Source organism: Clavelina lepadiformis, chromosome 2, assembly GCF_947623445.1.
Source record: "Clavelina lepadiformis chromosome 2, kaClaLepa1.1, whole genome shotgun sequence".
In the NCBI taxonomy this organism is placed as follows: domain Eukaryota; kingdom Metazoa; phylum Chordata; class Ascidiacea; order Aplousobranchia; family Clavelinidae; genus Clavelina; species Clavelina lepadiformis.
This window is the reverse complement of record NC_135241.1, coordinates 2,889,514-2,907,269: the sequence shown is the minus strand read 5'-3', so window position 1 is coordinate 2,907,269 and position 17,756 is coordinate 2,889,514. Positions and strand designations below refer to the sequence as shown.

The 17,756-nt window shown below is 38.6% G+C and overlaps 2 protein-coding genes across 3 annotated transcripts; one reads left to right on the top strand and one right to left on the bottom strand.

Moving 5' to 3' along the window:
- The first annotated feature begins 529 nt into the window (after positions 1 to 529).
- LOC143447080 (uncharacterized) lies at positions 530 to 5,539 on the top strand. Its single transcript, XM_076947012.1, has one exon. The coding sequence runs from the start codon at positions 2,009 to 2,011 to the stop codon at positions 4,418 to 4,420; it is 2,412 nt and encodes an 803-aa protein (XP_076803127.1). The 5' UTR covers positions 530 to 2,008; the 3' UTR covers positions 4,421 to 5,539.
- A 460-nt stretch (positions 5,540 to 5,999) lies between these two features.
- LOC143446271 (uncharacterized) lies at positions 6,000 to 17,749 on the bottom strand. Of its 2 annotated transcripts, XM_076945842.1 has the most exons (24): positions 17,548 to 17,749; positions 17,217 to 17,454; positions 16,981 to 17,146; positions 16,322 to 16,488; positions 16,023 to 16,107; positions 15,661 to 15,764; positions 15,391 to 15,524; positions 14,989 to 15,166; positions 13,183 to 13,307; positions 12,629 to 12,725; positions 12,276 to 12,456; positions 11,588 to 11,812; positions 11,190 to 11,353; positions 10,758 to 10,900; positions 10,406 to 10,599; positions 9,989 to 10,136; positions 9,697 to 9,842; positions 9,274 to 9,440; positions 8,767 to 9,030; positions 8,515 to 8,640; positions 8,163 to 8,355; positions 7,824 to 8,023; positions 6,902 to 7,037; positions 6,000 to 6,766 (listed from the first exon to the last, which is right to left on the bottom strand). In XM_076945842.1, the coding sequence occupies exons 1-24, from the start codon at positions 17,747 to 17,749 to the stop codon at positions 6,431 to 6,433; spliced, it is 4,119 nt and encodes a 1,372-aa protein (XP_076801957.1). In that variant the 3' UTR covers positions 6,000 to 6,430. The 2 variants fall into 2 exon arrangements, with proteins under 2 accessions (XP_076801957.1, XP_076801958.1); XM_076945843.1 differs by lacking the exons at positions 6,000 to 6,766; positions 6,902 to 7,037 and adding an exon at positions 7,231 to 7,578.
- Between the last annotated feature and the right edge of the window lie 7 nt (positions 17,750 to 17,756).

Below are 17,756 nucleotides of genomic sequence, written 5' to 3'. Positions count from 1 at the left end.
GCCTGGTTACTGAAAATAATCATTGCAAAGTATTCATTTTTTTTTTGGAATTTGATTGAAGTTTATGACATGTTAAAGCGTCGAAGCAGACGTTTCTTCTTCCAAATATAGTTTTGTCTAGGTTATTATCATATACTCCAGATACAAAATCAAAATATGAATTCCTTATATTTCACTCTAGTACCAAATCGTAATTATTAATGAAACACAAAATCAACACCATTTGTCAAACCATTATACGCATACCCATTGCGTAATCAATTTACAGTACATAAATTTGACACAAATATAACTAAGTTTTATTACATAAAAGTACTATTTAAGTTTTAGGATTTATAACATGGCAAGCAATATTTTCTTTTGCAAATGGTCTACGTCATACGTCTTTGGTATTAGGCTATAACAAATAATAATTGGTTCGTTGCTGAATTACTTTTGTGAAGTACAGTATTACAAAACAAACATCTTTGCCATAAAGACCGCGTACACTGGCGGCTATGGCTACAATATGAGCAAGGACGATTAAAGATGATAACTTGTTTTGCTTCTGCTTCGATAATATGAGTTCTCATTTCTCAAACGGCGTGACAATGCTGTTTAGTTGCTTAAATTCTGTCTATACATATTACTAAATGATAAAGTTCCCATTTTATTTGTAATTATCAGACAAAAAGGCTTTCGCCTTTGGGCAAAGCTTACTGCATGTTACATTGTGCAGTAGTAAAAGTGAAAGGGTAAAGAGTAAAAGGAAAGATTGCAAACATTAAAACAGTATATATACGGCACACCAGTTCAACCGAGGTAATTCATCTGAACGTCATTACGGAGAATTTAAGCTTGGTCAGCAATTATTGAATCGCAAGATCCCAAAATAAACTTTCAGCATTTACAAAACAACCCATGACTCGTGACGTAACCGTCACAAGGCTAGGCTTCTGGTAACTAGGCTTCTGGTAACTTGTGGCCGATTGTTGTTATTCAGAGGGTATAGATCAGGGATTCTTAACCTGAGGTCCATGAACCCATAAGGGATCCAAAAAGATACTTTTAGAGGTCCATAAAACGAAATCCATTTACCGTCATCTGTCCATAAGGTCGTTATTCCAGTTGATCAGACCACAGCTGTAGTCAGACATGCACCTTGACTAAATACTAGTTTGTACAATGGCTACATTAGTAAACGTGTTAAATTAAAAGGGCAGAGGGCATATTGCTTGCTGCTCGCTCCATTACTTTTATTTCTTTTCTGATTCACTAGTGATTTTTCTGTTGTTGTATAGTTTTGTTAGTTGTGAATTGGGTGTATCTTGTTTTGTTTGCTGTCTTTTCGACAATTACCACGTTGATAAAAACCTAATTTCCATTTTTGCATTGTGTTTCTTGAAAAGTGGTGCATAGCTCTTTGAAGAATGTTGTAGGGGTTCGTGATCCTAAAAATATTAAGAAACACTGGTAGCCTATAGAGTAACAGCTATAGATCACTATTGTAAGGTTGGACTTGAGTTTTCGTTGTTCTGGTCATACCGAATGAGTTTTATATCTGACGATCGCGAAATCTTCCGCAACCAAGGTCTTGATATTATTGCACTTTCATTCGACTTGACAAGACTTGTTCATTTTATTGACTTCGTAATTCATTCCAAATCCACTAAAGAAGCTTTCATAAAGAGCTCGAAACATGGCTCGTCAGGTGTTTACTTTCTTTTGTCGAAGAGCTATTATGAATGGGGAAAAATCCGATATGTCCTTTATACTGTTCTGTAATCTCATTCTCTTTGAGCGCTAATCAGTAAAAACAAACAAGCCAGGGGAAGATGCAGATATTGCCTATTCAAGCAAGGAAACTAATATTTACCGAAGTGCGACTGGAACATCAACTACAGTCGTTCCTTCGTTATGTCAGCGCATATCGTCATTAATATAAATATGCAACTATGTAAGTCTACATGATAAAGCAAGCTACACGATACAAGTATTGTAAGTTATAAGTTAGGTTGCAGTTTGCGATATGGAGGGACTCGGTGAAGAAGAAATTAGTGTTGCCAAACAGTTGAAAAAACTGTGCGTTCCTGTAAAAGGAATTATGAATAAACAAAGAGAGCTTGATATCACAAAAACCACGCCACTGTTGCATCGGTTAGGAAGACTATATAGAACAAAATCTCCAGACAAATTCAGTTTAGTAAGAAGCGCTGGGCTTTTAAACGCAGCTCTACTACGACAACCAGCTAACACTGAAATCAAAAATGATTTGTTTGAGCTCTGTAACCACGTTCTTAAATTAGCTAACGCCAAAAAAAAAGGTGCTAATTTACTGGAGATTTCACAAGAAATTGCGGTAAAAATTAATTGGATGAGGCAAAAGGTGACACAGGTGCTGGACAATCTCGAAAATATCACGGATGAACAAGACAAAAATAAAGAGAGAGAAACAGAAATTATGAGGGTGGCTGAGATTCGTTCACTACAAGAAATGGTGACAAAGGATTACACGGCAATTATGGATTCCATATCCCACAAATGTGTCGGAATAATGGGAACTGCACCCTGCCGCTTCACGCATGTTGGAATGGGCTCTCTTGCCAAAAAGGAAGTCACTCCTTACTCTGACTTTGAAAGTATAGTAGTTTTGGAGGAAGGCGTGCAAAACAACGAACTGAAATACAAAAAGATCTTGGAATATTTTCGCTGGTATTCCGTTCTATTTCTGATTATAATGATAAATTTGAAGGAGACCCTGCTACGATTTCTCGCTATTCCTTCTTTGAACAGCGACTCTGAATCAGGCTCGGACTGGTTCTATGATGAATTTACTCCGAGCGGAATATGTCCAGATGGATTGGCAGCTCATGCTTGTAAAAATCCTCTCGGTAGACAAGAAGTCACCAAACAAAAGCCTTTTACAACGGAATTGATCAAGCCAGTCAGTGAAATGGCCAAGTACCTTGGCAATGAAGAAGAACTAAAAAATGGTTATTATTTATGGGATCTTTTGACAAAAACATGCTTTGTGTCTGGCGATGGGCAGGTTTACAACGAATTTGTTTGTCAAATCAAATGCATCCTGCAAACACATCAAGATAAAATTCATCAACTGGCTTTTAAGCAACTGAAAGAAAACTACAAGAACTTCGAAGTGTTGTCACAACTAAATATGGTAGCCTCCAACAATACTTTTGACGTAAAACGAGTGGTTTACAGGTGTACTACCATCTTTTTATCGGCCATAGGGAGGCTCTTTTCTCTAGACGATTGTTCCTGCTTTGATATTATTGAGAGAATACACGAAATGGGTCTCATAAGTGAGGATACTGCTCATCAGCTTCTCTATGCTGTAGCCATTGCGTGTCAGGTTAGATTAAAAGTGTACAGGTCAAGAAGAAGTCAAAGTGATATGGTTGGCGATGACACTGTGTATGAATACGGGCGGGCTCTGGCTATACGTGATGTTCTGGAAGTAGTAGGAATAAAAAGTACGTGTGATTACTTTGTCACAGCTTACATGCTCCAAGAAGCGCTTAGAACAGCGCTTGAAGAAACAGGTGCTTCTCCTGGTTCGAAACGAGGTTTCATCTCCAAGGTTGACACCTATCTAGCAAAATCAAAACTTTCCTTCAGGTTGAGAATTCTTTATCGCTTGGGACTCAACGACAACCTTATAAATGAATGGGAAGAGTATCAACTGCGCTCTGTGCAGAATAACCAACCAATAGAAGAAGAGCAACTGGCAGAAGAGCTTTCAATGAGGATTTCACTGGCTCAAGCATATTTTGATCGAAAAGAGTACGGCAAATGCTCGAAGCAATGCAAATACGTGGTTAACCATAACGTTAGACCGTTGAATACTTTAACTCTCGTCACAATGATGATGGGGAGATGCTGTAATGAAGTCGGTGAGTTTGAAGAAGGGATGAAGTTTTTTAATGAAGCAACAAGGATAATTACAGATTACGATGAAGATTCAGAGGAAAACTACAAACGTTTAGGCGAACTTTGCTATCACGTTGGCGTATGCAACATGGGTATGAATAAGTACCACGAAGCCCTAAGCTCATTTAGAGATAGGCTACGATGTCCGTTACACATTTTATTTAGGGCAAACTGCCTAAAAAATGTTGGCGTCTGCCTAGTGTCTTTGAAAAAATTTGACCAGGCTATAGGCTGGCTGCGTAGAGCGCTATCAATTTCACAAGCCAAGGGTTCTGTTACATTGGTGTGTCTCTGCCTGTACAACATGGGCTGCTGTTATCACACAAAAGGCAAATACAAGAAAGCTTTGCAATATTACATACCAGAGCTTCGATTGAGGGAAATTTATGTTCCGGAAAAACAACTGGACGTCGACAAGGACATAATTCGGGTGAAGGCTGGGATTCGTGACTGTGAAACCAAACTGAAGAAACAAAATTTTGACCTGTAATTCCGTTTCGACCTGTAATATTAATTTTTCGTCAATTTTAATGGATCTGTCACAACTGTTTCCACCATATCCCCACTATATATAGCCTACCCCGAAAAGTTTCGGAAAATCAGTGACAGTGATAGAGTTGTTCTATGTAATTGGTGTTTGAATCTTTGTTCAACGCAGTTGTAAACTGTAAACAAACACTGTTAATTGTTCACTTAAAAAAAAACACGATTAAGTGTTTTCCTGCTGCTTATCAAGCGTTTTTAATGCACTTACTTGTGTGCATCGTAAAAAGGCGTTCTATTTAAATAAGTGTTAAACGCAATTCACGCACTGTAACCACTTTTATTTTTACGTAAGCCTGTGTATTTCACTTGTGTTTTATCGTCATGCAATTAGATAAAAATTGTTTAATTTGTTTTTACAACGCAGCCAGTAGCTTATACATGAATTAAACACAAATTGCCAAATTTAAAAGTATATTTTTCTTATTTTGACCACAGTTTTTATGTAGAACAGGAAGCTCATCTGTACATTAGTTTCTGTGTAAATACTGATAGACTACTATGATCAATAAATTGGCCATTAATTTTGCGAAGCGTCTTTTTCCCAGTTGGTTATAGTATCATTGGTGTATTTATACTGTTTTGATGATGTAAAAATGTTGAATGTTGATGCATTGAAAATCCGCTTGTTTCAGAGAACTGAGGCAGTGGTTTTTATCAACAAGTTACAAAGGACATAGTTCACCGTCAGCTTTTTCCTCTACATACGACCAGAAAATCACTCTTTGAGATATGGCCTATATTTTTACCATCGCTCCATTTTATTGTTTCGTCTGCTGCAAACACTTCTAGCATCCAACTCCAAATGTGCCCAAGTGTTTTATAGGCTTTTGGTTTTGTTATTATCAGTCGGAACAACGTTATGCATGCTTTCGATTAATTGTTTACACACTGTAGTAGCATGCCCTTAAAGAGATAAAGTCTTATGGGTTATAAATGTTAACGAACGTAAACTGAAGCTTGTCGAAGTGCAAGTTTGGTATCAACTGATATCGCGAGTACCAGTCAGTACATATTAATATCCTGTTGTGCTCCAGCTGCAATAAACTTACCGATAAATACGTAACTAAGCACGGTTAAAGATAATAACCATAGTGTTACACGTTCGACGCAGAGTAACAATCACTAAAAGTGCAACTAGCAGAAGAGTTACAGGATTTTAGGAGCAGAAGGATTTTAGTTTGCAATGTGGATAACTGTTATCACTAGGCGATTAAAACGTGCAGTATTTCAGACCAGAGCTTGCGCTGAGAAAAATTTATGTCCCAAACGGAATACTTAATGTAATGACGGCCGTAATTTTTGATTACAAAGCTTAATCTAAAAAACCTTTAGCCTATAAAAGTATCTCACCAATCTCAGAACTTTCGGGGAATTGTATGAATACGACAACGTTAGTTGTTTATGTCATTGATGTTTAGAAGTTATAGTTAAGCACAATTGCAAACTGCCACCAAAAGTACTAAGCATGTAATATTTTTCTTGCTGCGTGAAATCTGATCTCACAATTTGTGTGCTGCTTTCATGTAAAAATGTCAATGTATTGAAAATCGAGACCTTTTAAAAAGCAAAGCAGGATTGATACGTCACATGATGCAAAGAACACTCACAGCAACGCTATGCCAGGCAACTCTTTGATAGCTGGACCAATCTTTTAAAAGAAATACTTTAAAAAATTCAATTAAACAGTATAACTTATAAAAGGAAATAATTAAATAAATCTTTCAACTTTTAGTAGGAAAAGTAGTACAGGTTATTAAGGCAGCGAGCAGGTAGTGTAAGCACATGGCGCAGTGAAATTTTGATAATATTATAACTTATATATGCCATGGCATGTAAAGGTACCTAAACACGCGTTTTATCACAGTGTAATATCGTTAGGTATTAAGTAACTACATAAACTACTGTGAGACAAAAAGACCCAAACCGAAATCGAGCCCATCATTGATCGGAACAGTTATGCAACCTGTACCGGCATTGGCGTTGCTGATTGCGGCGCAATTTCCACACTTGCCTCGTTCTGCAAGGTGGAACCGGGTTTAGATCTTGCGCTCTCTAGCATCTTTTTATTATTCATTTCGAGCTGCTCGATCAGATTTTTATCTGCGGCCAGCAAGTGGATACTGGCGTCACGGTTGACTGGTTTTCCGTCCTTGTCCAATGGAGCAACACCTTCAAAAGTATGACGTGGGTAGATCTCACGCAACCTTGGCCCGGATTCGTGCGGGATAAACTTGTGGCGATATTCGCTCTTTTTGTGAGGTCCTTCGCCAAACTCGGCATCTTTCGGTACCTGCAGAGACATCAAATATCACTACGGTCAATTCGTATAATTCAAAAACCGTTGGTTTTATTTCGTATAGCTCGAGCGCACACAAACTTTGTTTAATCAGTTCCAGAATGCAAGAACTAAAAAACACAATTCTACCTCTTCTTTCGCCATTTTTTCGGAATTTTTTTCTGGAATCGAAGGAATCTGGAAGAGATGAGTTTTCTTCTCTTCATCAGTAAGAGGATTTATCGGACGATGAATCGACAAAAGAGTTCTTTCCTTATGGTACCGGCTGCAGATGAAAAAAGGTTACTGCAGGTAAAAAATGATACCGTCTTTGTTTAGATTTGGACTTGATATGAAAACCCTCTTTCAGGAAATGTGTAAACTGATCTAACAGTACTGTATTATTTTTTCAACCCACTGCGAGTCGTAATTTATTTCATACCACTTTAATGTCGTAAGTGAAAATGAATAATACTGCAAAATCACTGGCAGGTTCGCTTTTTGTAGTTGAGAACGTAAACATAAATCTCTGGCTTTCCATCTATTATTACTGAACACTGTAGTAAACATATAGGAATGCTACAAATTCTTTTCACTAAGTTAAACTTTACTTGAACTGGCATAAAAACGCAAAAGTGAAACCAAACTGAATGCTTTCTTTGCTAATTCTGAGAAACATATTTTATTACGATTCGTTTGTGGTAAAAATCTGAAAATGAAAATCTGTGCTTTTTCTTCTTTGATTGATTTAACAGGCTGCTGCTGGCGAGTGATCTCTTATTCTGTTCTGTTTCTGACTCTGAGATCCCAAATCACAAAGACTCAGCCTGAAATAAAAGCAACCTTCCAGTGTATCTTAAACTGTGCAATGCGACAAAAATATGAGCACGTTACAAAATATGACTTGGGTAAATACGCCTCAGGGCCTAGATAGTTTTCCGAAATGTTCCACAAAAACAACGAGTTTGTCTTGGAAAGCCGAAAAATTGTTTGTATAATGTACAGTAGTAGGCACTGTTTCATACCCTACCAAAATCGTTCTTATTTCATATATCGCAAAAAAACATCTTACTTCATGTCGTGTCCGTGGATCTTGGCAAAGCGTCCGTGCTCCTCATCCTTGATCGGGATCTTGTTGATCTCTAGAGTCCAACCTTTCTCATCAAAAGGACCCGGAGCGAACCCGTGGTGCTTCTCACGAGACTCGTCGAAGGCCGGAGGAAGCTTGACGCCTTTCTCTCGCGAAGCGGTGTCTACGCTTTGGTTTAAAACCTAAACGGCATGGTCAGGTATGTCGGGTGGTTCTCATTCATCCGACAGGACACCAAGTGATAGAAAGCAAATTCTCTGACGCTTATTGAAGCTTGTTAAGAAACAAGTTGTAGAACAAATGTGATAATAGACATTATACCACAGAGAGGGGCGGGATAGACGGGGCAGGTGGTCGTTTCAAGGATAATTTCTTTGGCTCGTTCTTGAGCAAGCTGGTCAGGCGGTCGAGTTGGTTGGAGGAGTTGGTCTGCTCTGTGGCTGGCAAGACCCGATGAAAGTTCATCCGGGGATCATCAACGATTACACGAGAACGCCAGCGTTCTACTTCCGCACTTTAAATTTATTCAGATTGGGATGAAGCTTTTCTTTTTACTTCATTATTTACCAAATAAACTTCTAAAATCATTTCGTAACATTTGTTCCAAACAAAACAAACTAATTTAAAAAAAACTTAAAATAAAAATATTTGTTCAATCGACTGGGAAATTTACCGTTTTTGTTGTTGTTCCTCAAGCTTTTTGAGATAGCCGGCGAGATGTATTGTAACCGGCGGTGAGTCCCCGAAGTGGGAACCAGGTTTTTTGTACAACTCCATGTCTCTGTGACGTTCATCCCACCTAAAGCATACCCACAATATTCAAAGTGGTCCATACTGGCTGATACCTCTAGATCCAACTAATCACGAAGCAGTTGTAATTACAGCAGCGTTAAAAAAGCCGCCATAGAGTAGCAAAACCACATACTTCATGCGATCTCGCTGCGTAGTCGGTTCGAGAATGTTTTTGTGCAGGACGTTGTCACGGAAACGCAGCTTGAGGTCGGAGATGCGAGAGTCATCAGGCTTGAGTGGATGTTCGTTGCACGTTTGACTATTTCTCATCCCGGGGTAGCTGAATCCGTCCGCCGTTCTCCAAGCTCTTCTGGCGGCTTCGTCTTGCTCTTTGTGATAAGCGTCCACATTGACCGGTACCAGCATGGCCGAGTTGTAAACCGGGTGGTAAGCGTATCTGCATTTGTGGATATTGACATTATTCGACTGATCCTGCTGAAAACTCGTTGGTAAAACTTTCATGGCTGCGGTAAGGATCTTGAAGTTAGCAATAATTTTCAGACGGACAGTTTTGGCAAAGCAGCCTCTTCAGCATCATTGGTACTTTGTATGATATTCAGTGGGCTTCGCTTACAGCTTTACATTCATTTTACTCTTGTTAACGTAACAACTTTAGGCCGTCAATTAAGAACAAATTAACCTGGCGTTCGGGTCTTCTTTCCTTAAAACGTCACGCAGCATGTCTTTTGCAAGCTCAGTAGTGTTCAAGGTCTGCGTACTGTAGTTGTGCGCAGCTACGTCTGCTGTGAGACTACGTATGGTCGGGTAAAGAGGACGACGTCGCTTGCCGGCTTCCTGGACAGCCAACTGAGAAAAAGTTTGGAGGTCAAAAGCTCCCCTTGGCAATTTGAGAGAAAACAACATGAAATTGTGGTTATGAGGTAACACACGGCCAAGACAATTTTAGAAATACATTGTAAGAAGAAATTGCATAAATAACTGATAACATAAAGGTTACATTCCTAAATCCTATCGTATAATTACTTTCAAGTATCATAATTTACAACGAAAAACAGTGGACATAACGCAAGTTGAAAGTTTTAGACGCGTAAGGGCAACGCACTATGTTTGTGGTGATGTGGCTCAGTTTCACAGCTTCTTTGTGCCGTTTCTTCAACATTGAATCATAGGCGGGGTTCGTATAAGAAATGGGAGTCCATTTGCGACCCATCTCGGGTTCTGGCAAAACCTCAGGTTCGCAAACCTCGACTGCCCATAAAATACAAAGAAAATTATCAAGACTGCAAACACGTTAACATGACCTTGAACAGAGGTGTTACATGGGGCTTCATACTTAATTACATGTTGGCCTATTTGGGGCTGATAATAATTTTTACAGCGGGGTCACTTTTTACCGTCTTTCTGCGGTTGGGTTTTCTGGAGTTGTTCGAAATCGTCGTAGGTCAGGGGAATTCCGAATTCTCTGCTCATAGAAATCACCATCTCCGAGGTTGGAAATAAATCAGAGTGGATTACGTCACGCAAGCGACCAAGCTTGGTAATCTGCGACGCAAAACTACAACCTTACTGGAAAAATGATGAAGATTTACACGTTCAATTGAATACTTGGTATAGAACCCAGCATTAAAAATGTTTCGCGTCTATATATGACGTCATCACCTTCTGACCAATTTAAAGTTATTGGTATCAGTATTTCTTGCGTTTGGGTCCCAAACTCCATAAACGCTACGATACTCGCGCATTAAGTCCCAAAACTCTCTATTCTAAATTCATATAATTGACCGATTGACTTGATTCTTGGCGTGACCAACCTGCTGGATCTTCACCAGACAATCGAAGCTGGCTCGTGGAATCACGTCTCGAACGTAGAGTAGCGGTTGTGACATGATCTCCGGGATTGATTGGTGGAGACGAATTCGGCAGAGATCAACATCTAGTGATGCGTACAAACGATGACTGAACGACATCGATGTGTCATAAAGGTGAACTATGACGTTACTGGGATCTATAAAATGGCAAGCAATGGAATCAGAAATTCAAAAAATTGAATCTTTCAAACCAGACGATCTACACTTTTCTACAGCATTTTAGATACTCCCGACTAGCTTGGCGATTTGCCCTGCAGATTATTTGGGAACATATGAAGACTATGACGTCATAAACCTTCCGATTCGGTTCGCTGGACCTGATCCAACAGTCCTTGCATGGCGCCTTCCCTCAAGCCCTCTAGCACCATTAAGTGGAGGTTGCCATCAATGACGTGGAATCCGGTGATGATGTCTAAAGTGCGGCTTCGCTTTTGTTCTCTGCATTATATAAATGTAATTCTTTTCTCAAAAATGTATGAATGATTTTGCTTTAATAATAATAATAATAGATAAGAAATATAAGTTAATAGCAAATTAACAGTCATAATAATTTGTTATACCTATAACATAGCGTTAACCCACATCATTTACAATCTCATCTAAGTCGTGCACAATCTTTAATAGCTTTATAATCTTTTAATGTTAAATAAACATTTACAGTTTTACACGGCAACTCAATCAATTTCTTTTCATGAATGAAAATAAAAGAATTAATTGGGGGACTTACGAAGTTAACTTATAGGTAGAAAGTGCGGCGTCCATAATATTTTTTTCAAAATGGTCGAGTTTGAGCGCCGTGGCGTTGGTTCGAGTCACAAAGTCTTCAAGACGATGGAGAAGTTCCTTGTTTTTGTAGCTGAAGTAATAGACTACCCTCGAAAACGGGCAAGTCTGAAAATGACATGAATAATACGGTGTCTGGAGGAGCTATAGCACACTCGTTATTTCGTGATTAAAGTCATACAAACAACTACGATTTAAATTCAACTAAAATGGACTAAAAATTAAGAAAAATTGACTAACACCCCAGTGGTCATAGATGGCTGCAAGTAACTAAAGTTAACTCGCACACAAAAAGTATTTACAGTAAAACAAACGAACCATTCAGGCGCTTGCAGATTATACCTGTCGCGCAGGGGGGAGCAACCTTGGGACATTTTCTTTCGATACAAATGGGTACCGGAGGGTTATCTTTAGTTTAAGAGTGGTCCCCGCTTGAATGTAATGGCCGGGCGGTTGAGGTGGACGTTCGGGTCTATCCACTGCCCCAACAACTCCGACCAGCGGCATATCCGTCCCTCCTGGCGGATCTTTAAGGACATCGGGAATGGGGCAAGGATTGACGGATGCCTGCGGAGAAAATCCTGGTGAAATTATGACATTTTTTGGAAACGCTTCGTTTAAGCTACTTCCATTTAAATGACTAGACTTTCTGAAGCAGGCTGCCTAAAGTTCGACCCGCATAAACTTTTTAGCGGCCTTAAATCATTATCGCAATGACGGTTGATGAAGATGAATCGAATAAATTAGTGTAAAACGGTTGACGGCGAGTTCAATCAGATTTCCAAGTTTAAACTGTCAAAATGCAAGGAAATAAATTAATTATGAAACCGATATGATAAGGCGATAAGCCATTAGTTGATAAGCCAACCGGGTGAGATTTTTTAAGATAAAAAATTTTACCATAAGTGTTTGCGGCCCGCCAAGGCACAAGAATAGCGTAATATAAAACTTAAAACTTTGGGCACCCCTGCTCAAAAGCATAAAATAAACATAAAAACAGGAGGGTTCATATATGGTAGTGCTGATAAACCTGTAGATTTAACGACGTGCAACCCCGTAAGATGTCGGTCAGGGAAATCTTCGCGACACCGAATGGGTCGTACGCTTTGTTTCTGGACTGGAAAGCGTTTTGGGTGGTTCTCTTAGCGCTGATCACGCCTACGTTGGAAAGCTTGTTGTCAAATCTCTCCTCGCCAAATAAGGAAGCACTCCTGTGACGTGGAAGTCAAATTATTACTTACTGTACTTACATAAATTAGGTAACTAGCTGTAAATTAACTTAGTACAAAACATTCGCGAAATCGTGGCAAGCTAATTTCGGCTAATTTCGACTTCAGCTAACTATAGTACGTTACGCTGGGTGAGTTGTTTAAGTGAAGTTACCCATTTTCTGTTTTTCCCTTCTGATCTCGATCGTGAACTTCAACTTGGAGTGAATTACTTTGAATGAATCCACGAATCTCACCTTCATTCAAACGACCTATGCACGAGAAAAATGTTAAAGAAGCAAATTATTAAAAGGCAATATTTTTGTTGTGCCTCTAACAAGCGATAAAAAGGTTCAGTCCTGCAGCAACGTTCCGGTACCGTATCAGTACCGCTACTCTCGCACGCAAAAGTGATTATGACGCGACAATCATAATCGATTACGTTCGAAACTTAAGATATCGATTGAAAACCAAAAGATGGTCGTGAAGATCTATCATGCTTTACATCGCGGTAAAAACGGAATTTTAAAGGTTCCAGAGCTTGAAAAATTTCTACACGCTCCATAAAATATTTCCAGAGACATTTTTATAAGGAGAAGTAACTGCACTTTGAAAACCGGGTCACGCTACAAAAAGATTAAAAAACAAATTGGCCGCTTCGTTAAAACCAATCAAGATGCGATTGCAGAGTAAAGATAAATCTTAATCGAAGACAAACCTGCGACTTACCCAGAAGTATGACGTGAGTATCTTCGAAGAAAACGTCCTTCCCATGAGACCTGCCAGCGGTGACGTGAGCTGGATTGCCCAAAAACGCATATTTGCAATATACCGGCTTACATATTTCAGCCAGCCTAAGTCAACGAGAGTAAGATTTGGAAAAAGGTTTCATACCGCATAAAAGCAACTCGATTAATAAATAATACTGAACCTTATTATGTTTTAACAAATATTGCTTTAGAGCAGTGGTTCTTAACCTTTTTTCCCCCAGCGCCCCTTTTCAGAGGTTTCCATAGTCTGCTGCCCACCATAATGAAAGGGCTGTGTTAAAAATGATGAGTGTTTAGTGAAAAGACAGGCTTAATCACCAATCCGGTTGCCTTGTATTTGGGAGAAGCGATATTATTTAATATATTAATAAGAGTAATAATAACAGAAATAATAAGAGAATGGTTGATAAAGAAAAATACACATTAATAAAGCAGGAAAAATGTATTTAATGGCTACCTTGGGCCTGGTGAGAACTTGCCAACTTAAGTATATCTGGTTCAATATTTGATAAAAAGAGCCTCAGATCACCCTTTTTACTTATTTGCAATCTATTTCTCTGCTTAGTTAAGAGTTGCAAGACCGAACTGAATCCCTTCTCTACCAGGTATGATGAAGGAAATGCTAACAGTAATAATTTAATTTTTTCCCAAAGATGAGGATATTTAACTTGTTCCTTTGGTCAGAAAGCTTCATAGCCAATCTGCTGAAACAACACTTCACCTTCAAAGTCATTTTGCAAGTCTATAAGTTCTTCAACTAGATTTGGATCAGCATTGTTTGCATCAGCCTGGAATGGATTTACAACCCACTCTGGTATTTTTAATTCTTTGAGATCTTTAAATCTGATCAACAATTCTTCTTTCAATGCTTGAAGATGAGAGGAATAGCAGTCTAGATCAGTGTCTGACAAACATGAATCATCGGTTTGGTTTTTCTTTACGGCTTTTAAGCTAGGAAACTGATTTAAGTCTTCCCTTAGTAAACAATTTTTGTAGAAATCTAATTTGCTAATAAATGCCATTATTATTCCCTTTGCTTTGATGAGACACATTTTGGTTCCTTGCAATTTAATGTTGACCTCATTTAATTTCTTGAAAATATCAGACAAATAAGCAACATATGCTCTTCTGCTTTCCAAATCTGAACTCACTTTCTCATCCAATAATTCAAACTTAAAGAAATCAATAACAGAATCATAGAGGTCATAAAAGCGTTGTAGACACTTTCCTTTTGAAAGCCACCGGACTTCTGTATGTAGCAAGAGCCGTTCAAATTCTTCTTCATTTTCATGACAAAGTTGGCGAAATATGCGGTCATTCAATGAATGGGCTTTGATCTTATTCACTGCTCGGATTACAGCTTGCAGGGTACTATGCCGCAGTTTGACCACCACTGGCCTATACAAAGCAAGAGTATACATTGATCTTGATCTAGCAGAACTACTAAAGCAAATTTGCAGTGAGGACGTGAGGAAAATATTGTTACACCTTCTGAATATAGCGCCCCCTGAGTATTTCCGCCCCTCTAAAAATCAAAAGCGCACCCTAGGGGGCGGTAGCGCCCAGGTTTAGAACCACTGCTTTAGAGTGTTGAATAACACTCCTCACAATCACAACCACATGTTAAGAAGATTTAAGGTCTACCAATATTCGTTGATTCTTTGGAAGAATGCCAGATAATGCTAAAAATGCATTACACAAAACGTTCGTTTGTAATCAAAGAACATCGGGTTACTTTCTATATGAGCTCATTCATATGAATTACTTTCTATAGGGTATCGGAGTTTTCGGCAGATCTTTTACCGCCCTCAAGTTTATGACCATTGGGTTAAGAGACCTGTCCAGTTCTTCGGGCAGTAGAGGTCCGTTGACCGACACAGTGACCAGACCATCTAGAACTGACCCGTTTGGATCAACCAATCGCGAAGTCACCGATTTAACACCTACAGATCGACAACATATGAAAAGGTCAATACAAGCTCACTTTCGTGTCTAAATCAGTCGAGTAATATAACAACGACTGCAAAGCATTATAGCGCAACGGAAGGCCATATTATGCACAACTTCGGCAAACAACGTTGTGTACTGCCGCTATCTAGCGGACAGTATCAGGTGATTTTTACAATACAACTACTTGGTTGTCATGATCGAACTCCTGGAGTAGTACCTGCAAATAAACCCTCCAACTTGACCATGATACTAGTCGGTTTTGTCCGGGCACTAACCGCCGCATTTTTGGTCTCAGCAGCGCGGTTTTTCTTCTCCGATGGATTGACTGGAGTATCATCTGCTTCTAACTCTCTGGATAACATTAATTAACATAATTAGCTATTATTAATATTTAAATGGCTTGACAAAAAACGTTATTAGTAATATTACAAAAAGTATTCTTCAGCATTTTATTACTCAACCGAACTTTAAACTAATTTTTTCAAACCTGTTTTCTTTCAATGCAGAAGCCTGTTCTGGTTTGGGTTCGTTTACCCCACCTTTAGTTGAAATTGACTTCTTATTTTTCATCAATTCTTTTTGGAGTTTGGCCTATCATACAGAAGTTACTAGTTGTTTCACCATATGCTTATCAAGTGAATATTATTTGTTGTTTTTGAAGTATTTTAAATAATATACCGACTTACACGAAATGTTGCTGTTATGAACTTTGAATATTTCATGTATATATTAAACCTCTATTCAGATTCCGACCATTGCAAATTCCCATTGTAAAAGTTAATGCGAACAAAAGTGTAAAGATAATTAAATTTGAATTGCGAGACTGTCCAGCCGCGACGTTACCAGTACCTGCTGTCTTTTAAGCTCATTGATTCTCTTTTTTTCTTCGTCTGATGCGTTGATCCCTGCAAGTCGGCCAAGAGAACTTCTCACCCTAATGGAGAAAAGATAAGTTTTTCAGGGGTATGTTGAGCATGACTGGGTCACTACGAGTGAGCGAAATATTTTTTGAAAAAAACACATCATTGCTAGACTGTCTGCATTGTACTATAGTGACCATAGCACAATCTTGCATTATGCCTGAGCATGATGGACGTGTCATATAACAAGGGTAGACAGAGTAGAGTATACAAAAGAATTAAACTTACCTCAAAACGCTCGTTTCCTCTTTCTTTACCTTTCTCTTCTCTTTCTCTTCTATATTCTGCTCCTCCTTAGAAGCTGACAACCCTGGAAATTTGTCTACGTCCTCGACTGAATTACGAGGCTGTACACTGAGCCAACTGCTTGACTGCCTTGCGACAACACCGTAAACCTGCGATTACATTAATATTAATGTATATCAAAAAAAACCATTGTATTGGGAGATGGATTAGCAAATTGCAAATTTACAAGGCATAAAACTCAGAGTTCTATGGTCTAAATTTTACTTCAGTAAAACTTAAGTTACACAACAATAAACATTAATACAATAATGCACTTAAAAAAATTTTAAAAGTGAAAACTACTGGAACATACCATAACGTTGTAATGCCATGAAAGCAACAAGCACAAAAGTAATTCTTAACGACACATAAATTAACTTGTGTTGAATACACTTTTACTCTTCCTCTTACTGTTAAAGCGAATAATTTGAAGTTTGTATTTTGAATGATATTATATAATCAAGACAAGGAGAAAAATTATATCCGGTAAATGCTGGTTTATTTGTAATTAAACATAAATTCCAAGTTTTGCTGCTTAAAGTGCAGTTACACAGCATGTTAAGACAACATGAGTCCTATTACTTCAAATGTGCAAGACTTACCCCTTTCCCTGGGAAAGTAACCTCACACACTGAGGGTAACCTAAATGCTTTCGGTCGGTCAGTTCTCGCTTTAACAGACACTTTATCTTTAGTGTCCCATATTTTCAAGTCAACCACATGATTGTAAAGTGATGTTACATTGCTTGGAGTTATTTCAACTTCATGACTAAGAAAGTAAATTATAAAGTATATCAGAAATTACAAAAACTTGAAAATTCAAAATATGCGAAACCCACCGGTGCATCCAAGCTACCCAAAGGTTCTTTCCATCGTCCCACGTTTTAACTACCCGGTAGTCAGTTTCTGTAAAAACCTTGGCAGCCACACCATAAGTGACGACATCTGTCAGAGTACGGTCATGTTTTGGCGCCATGGTGTATTCACAATGGAAGTATTGACTGGCGCGGGGCGCTTCAACTGTTCGTTTGTTTCGGCGAACAAGCTCTTCCATCAGTTTACTATGGTCATCATCAGCTAATAATTACATATGACGATGATAAGTGACCATGTTAGGAGATTTGGTAAAAATTTAAACAGACAACTGCCAAAAGATAGAACTTAACTTACGTTTTGGGTAGGCCACTGCTACTGTGATGGTGAGAGTTACAATGTGCGATTCTTCATTAAAATCATCTACGACATCTTTTAAAGTGGATTTAACAGATTTTGCAGATGACTTCCTTGAGCCAGAAAAACTTGGCACTCTTGGTGTTTTCTCCTCTGGACTTTCTTCCCCATCAGACAGTTTACCATCAAGATTCTCAGCCATTTTGAAT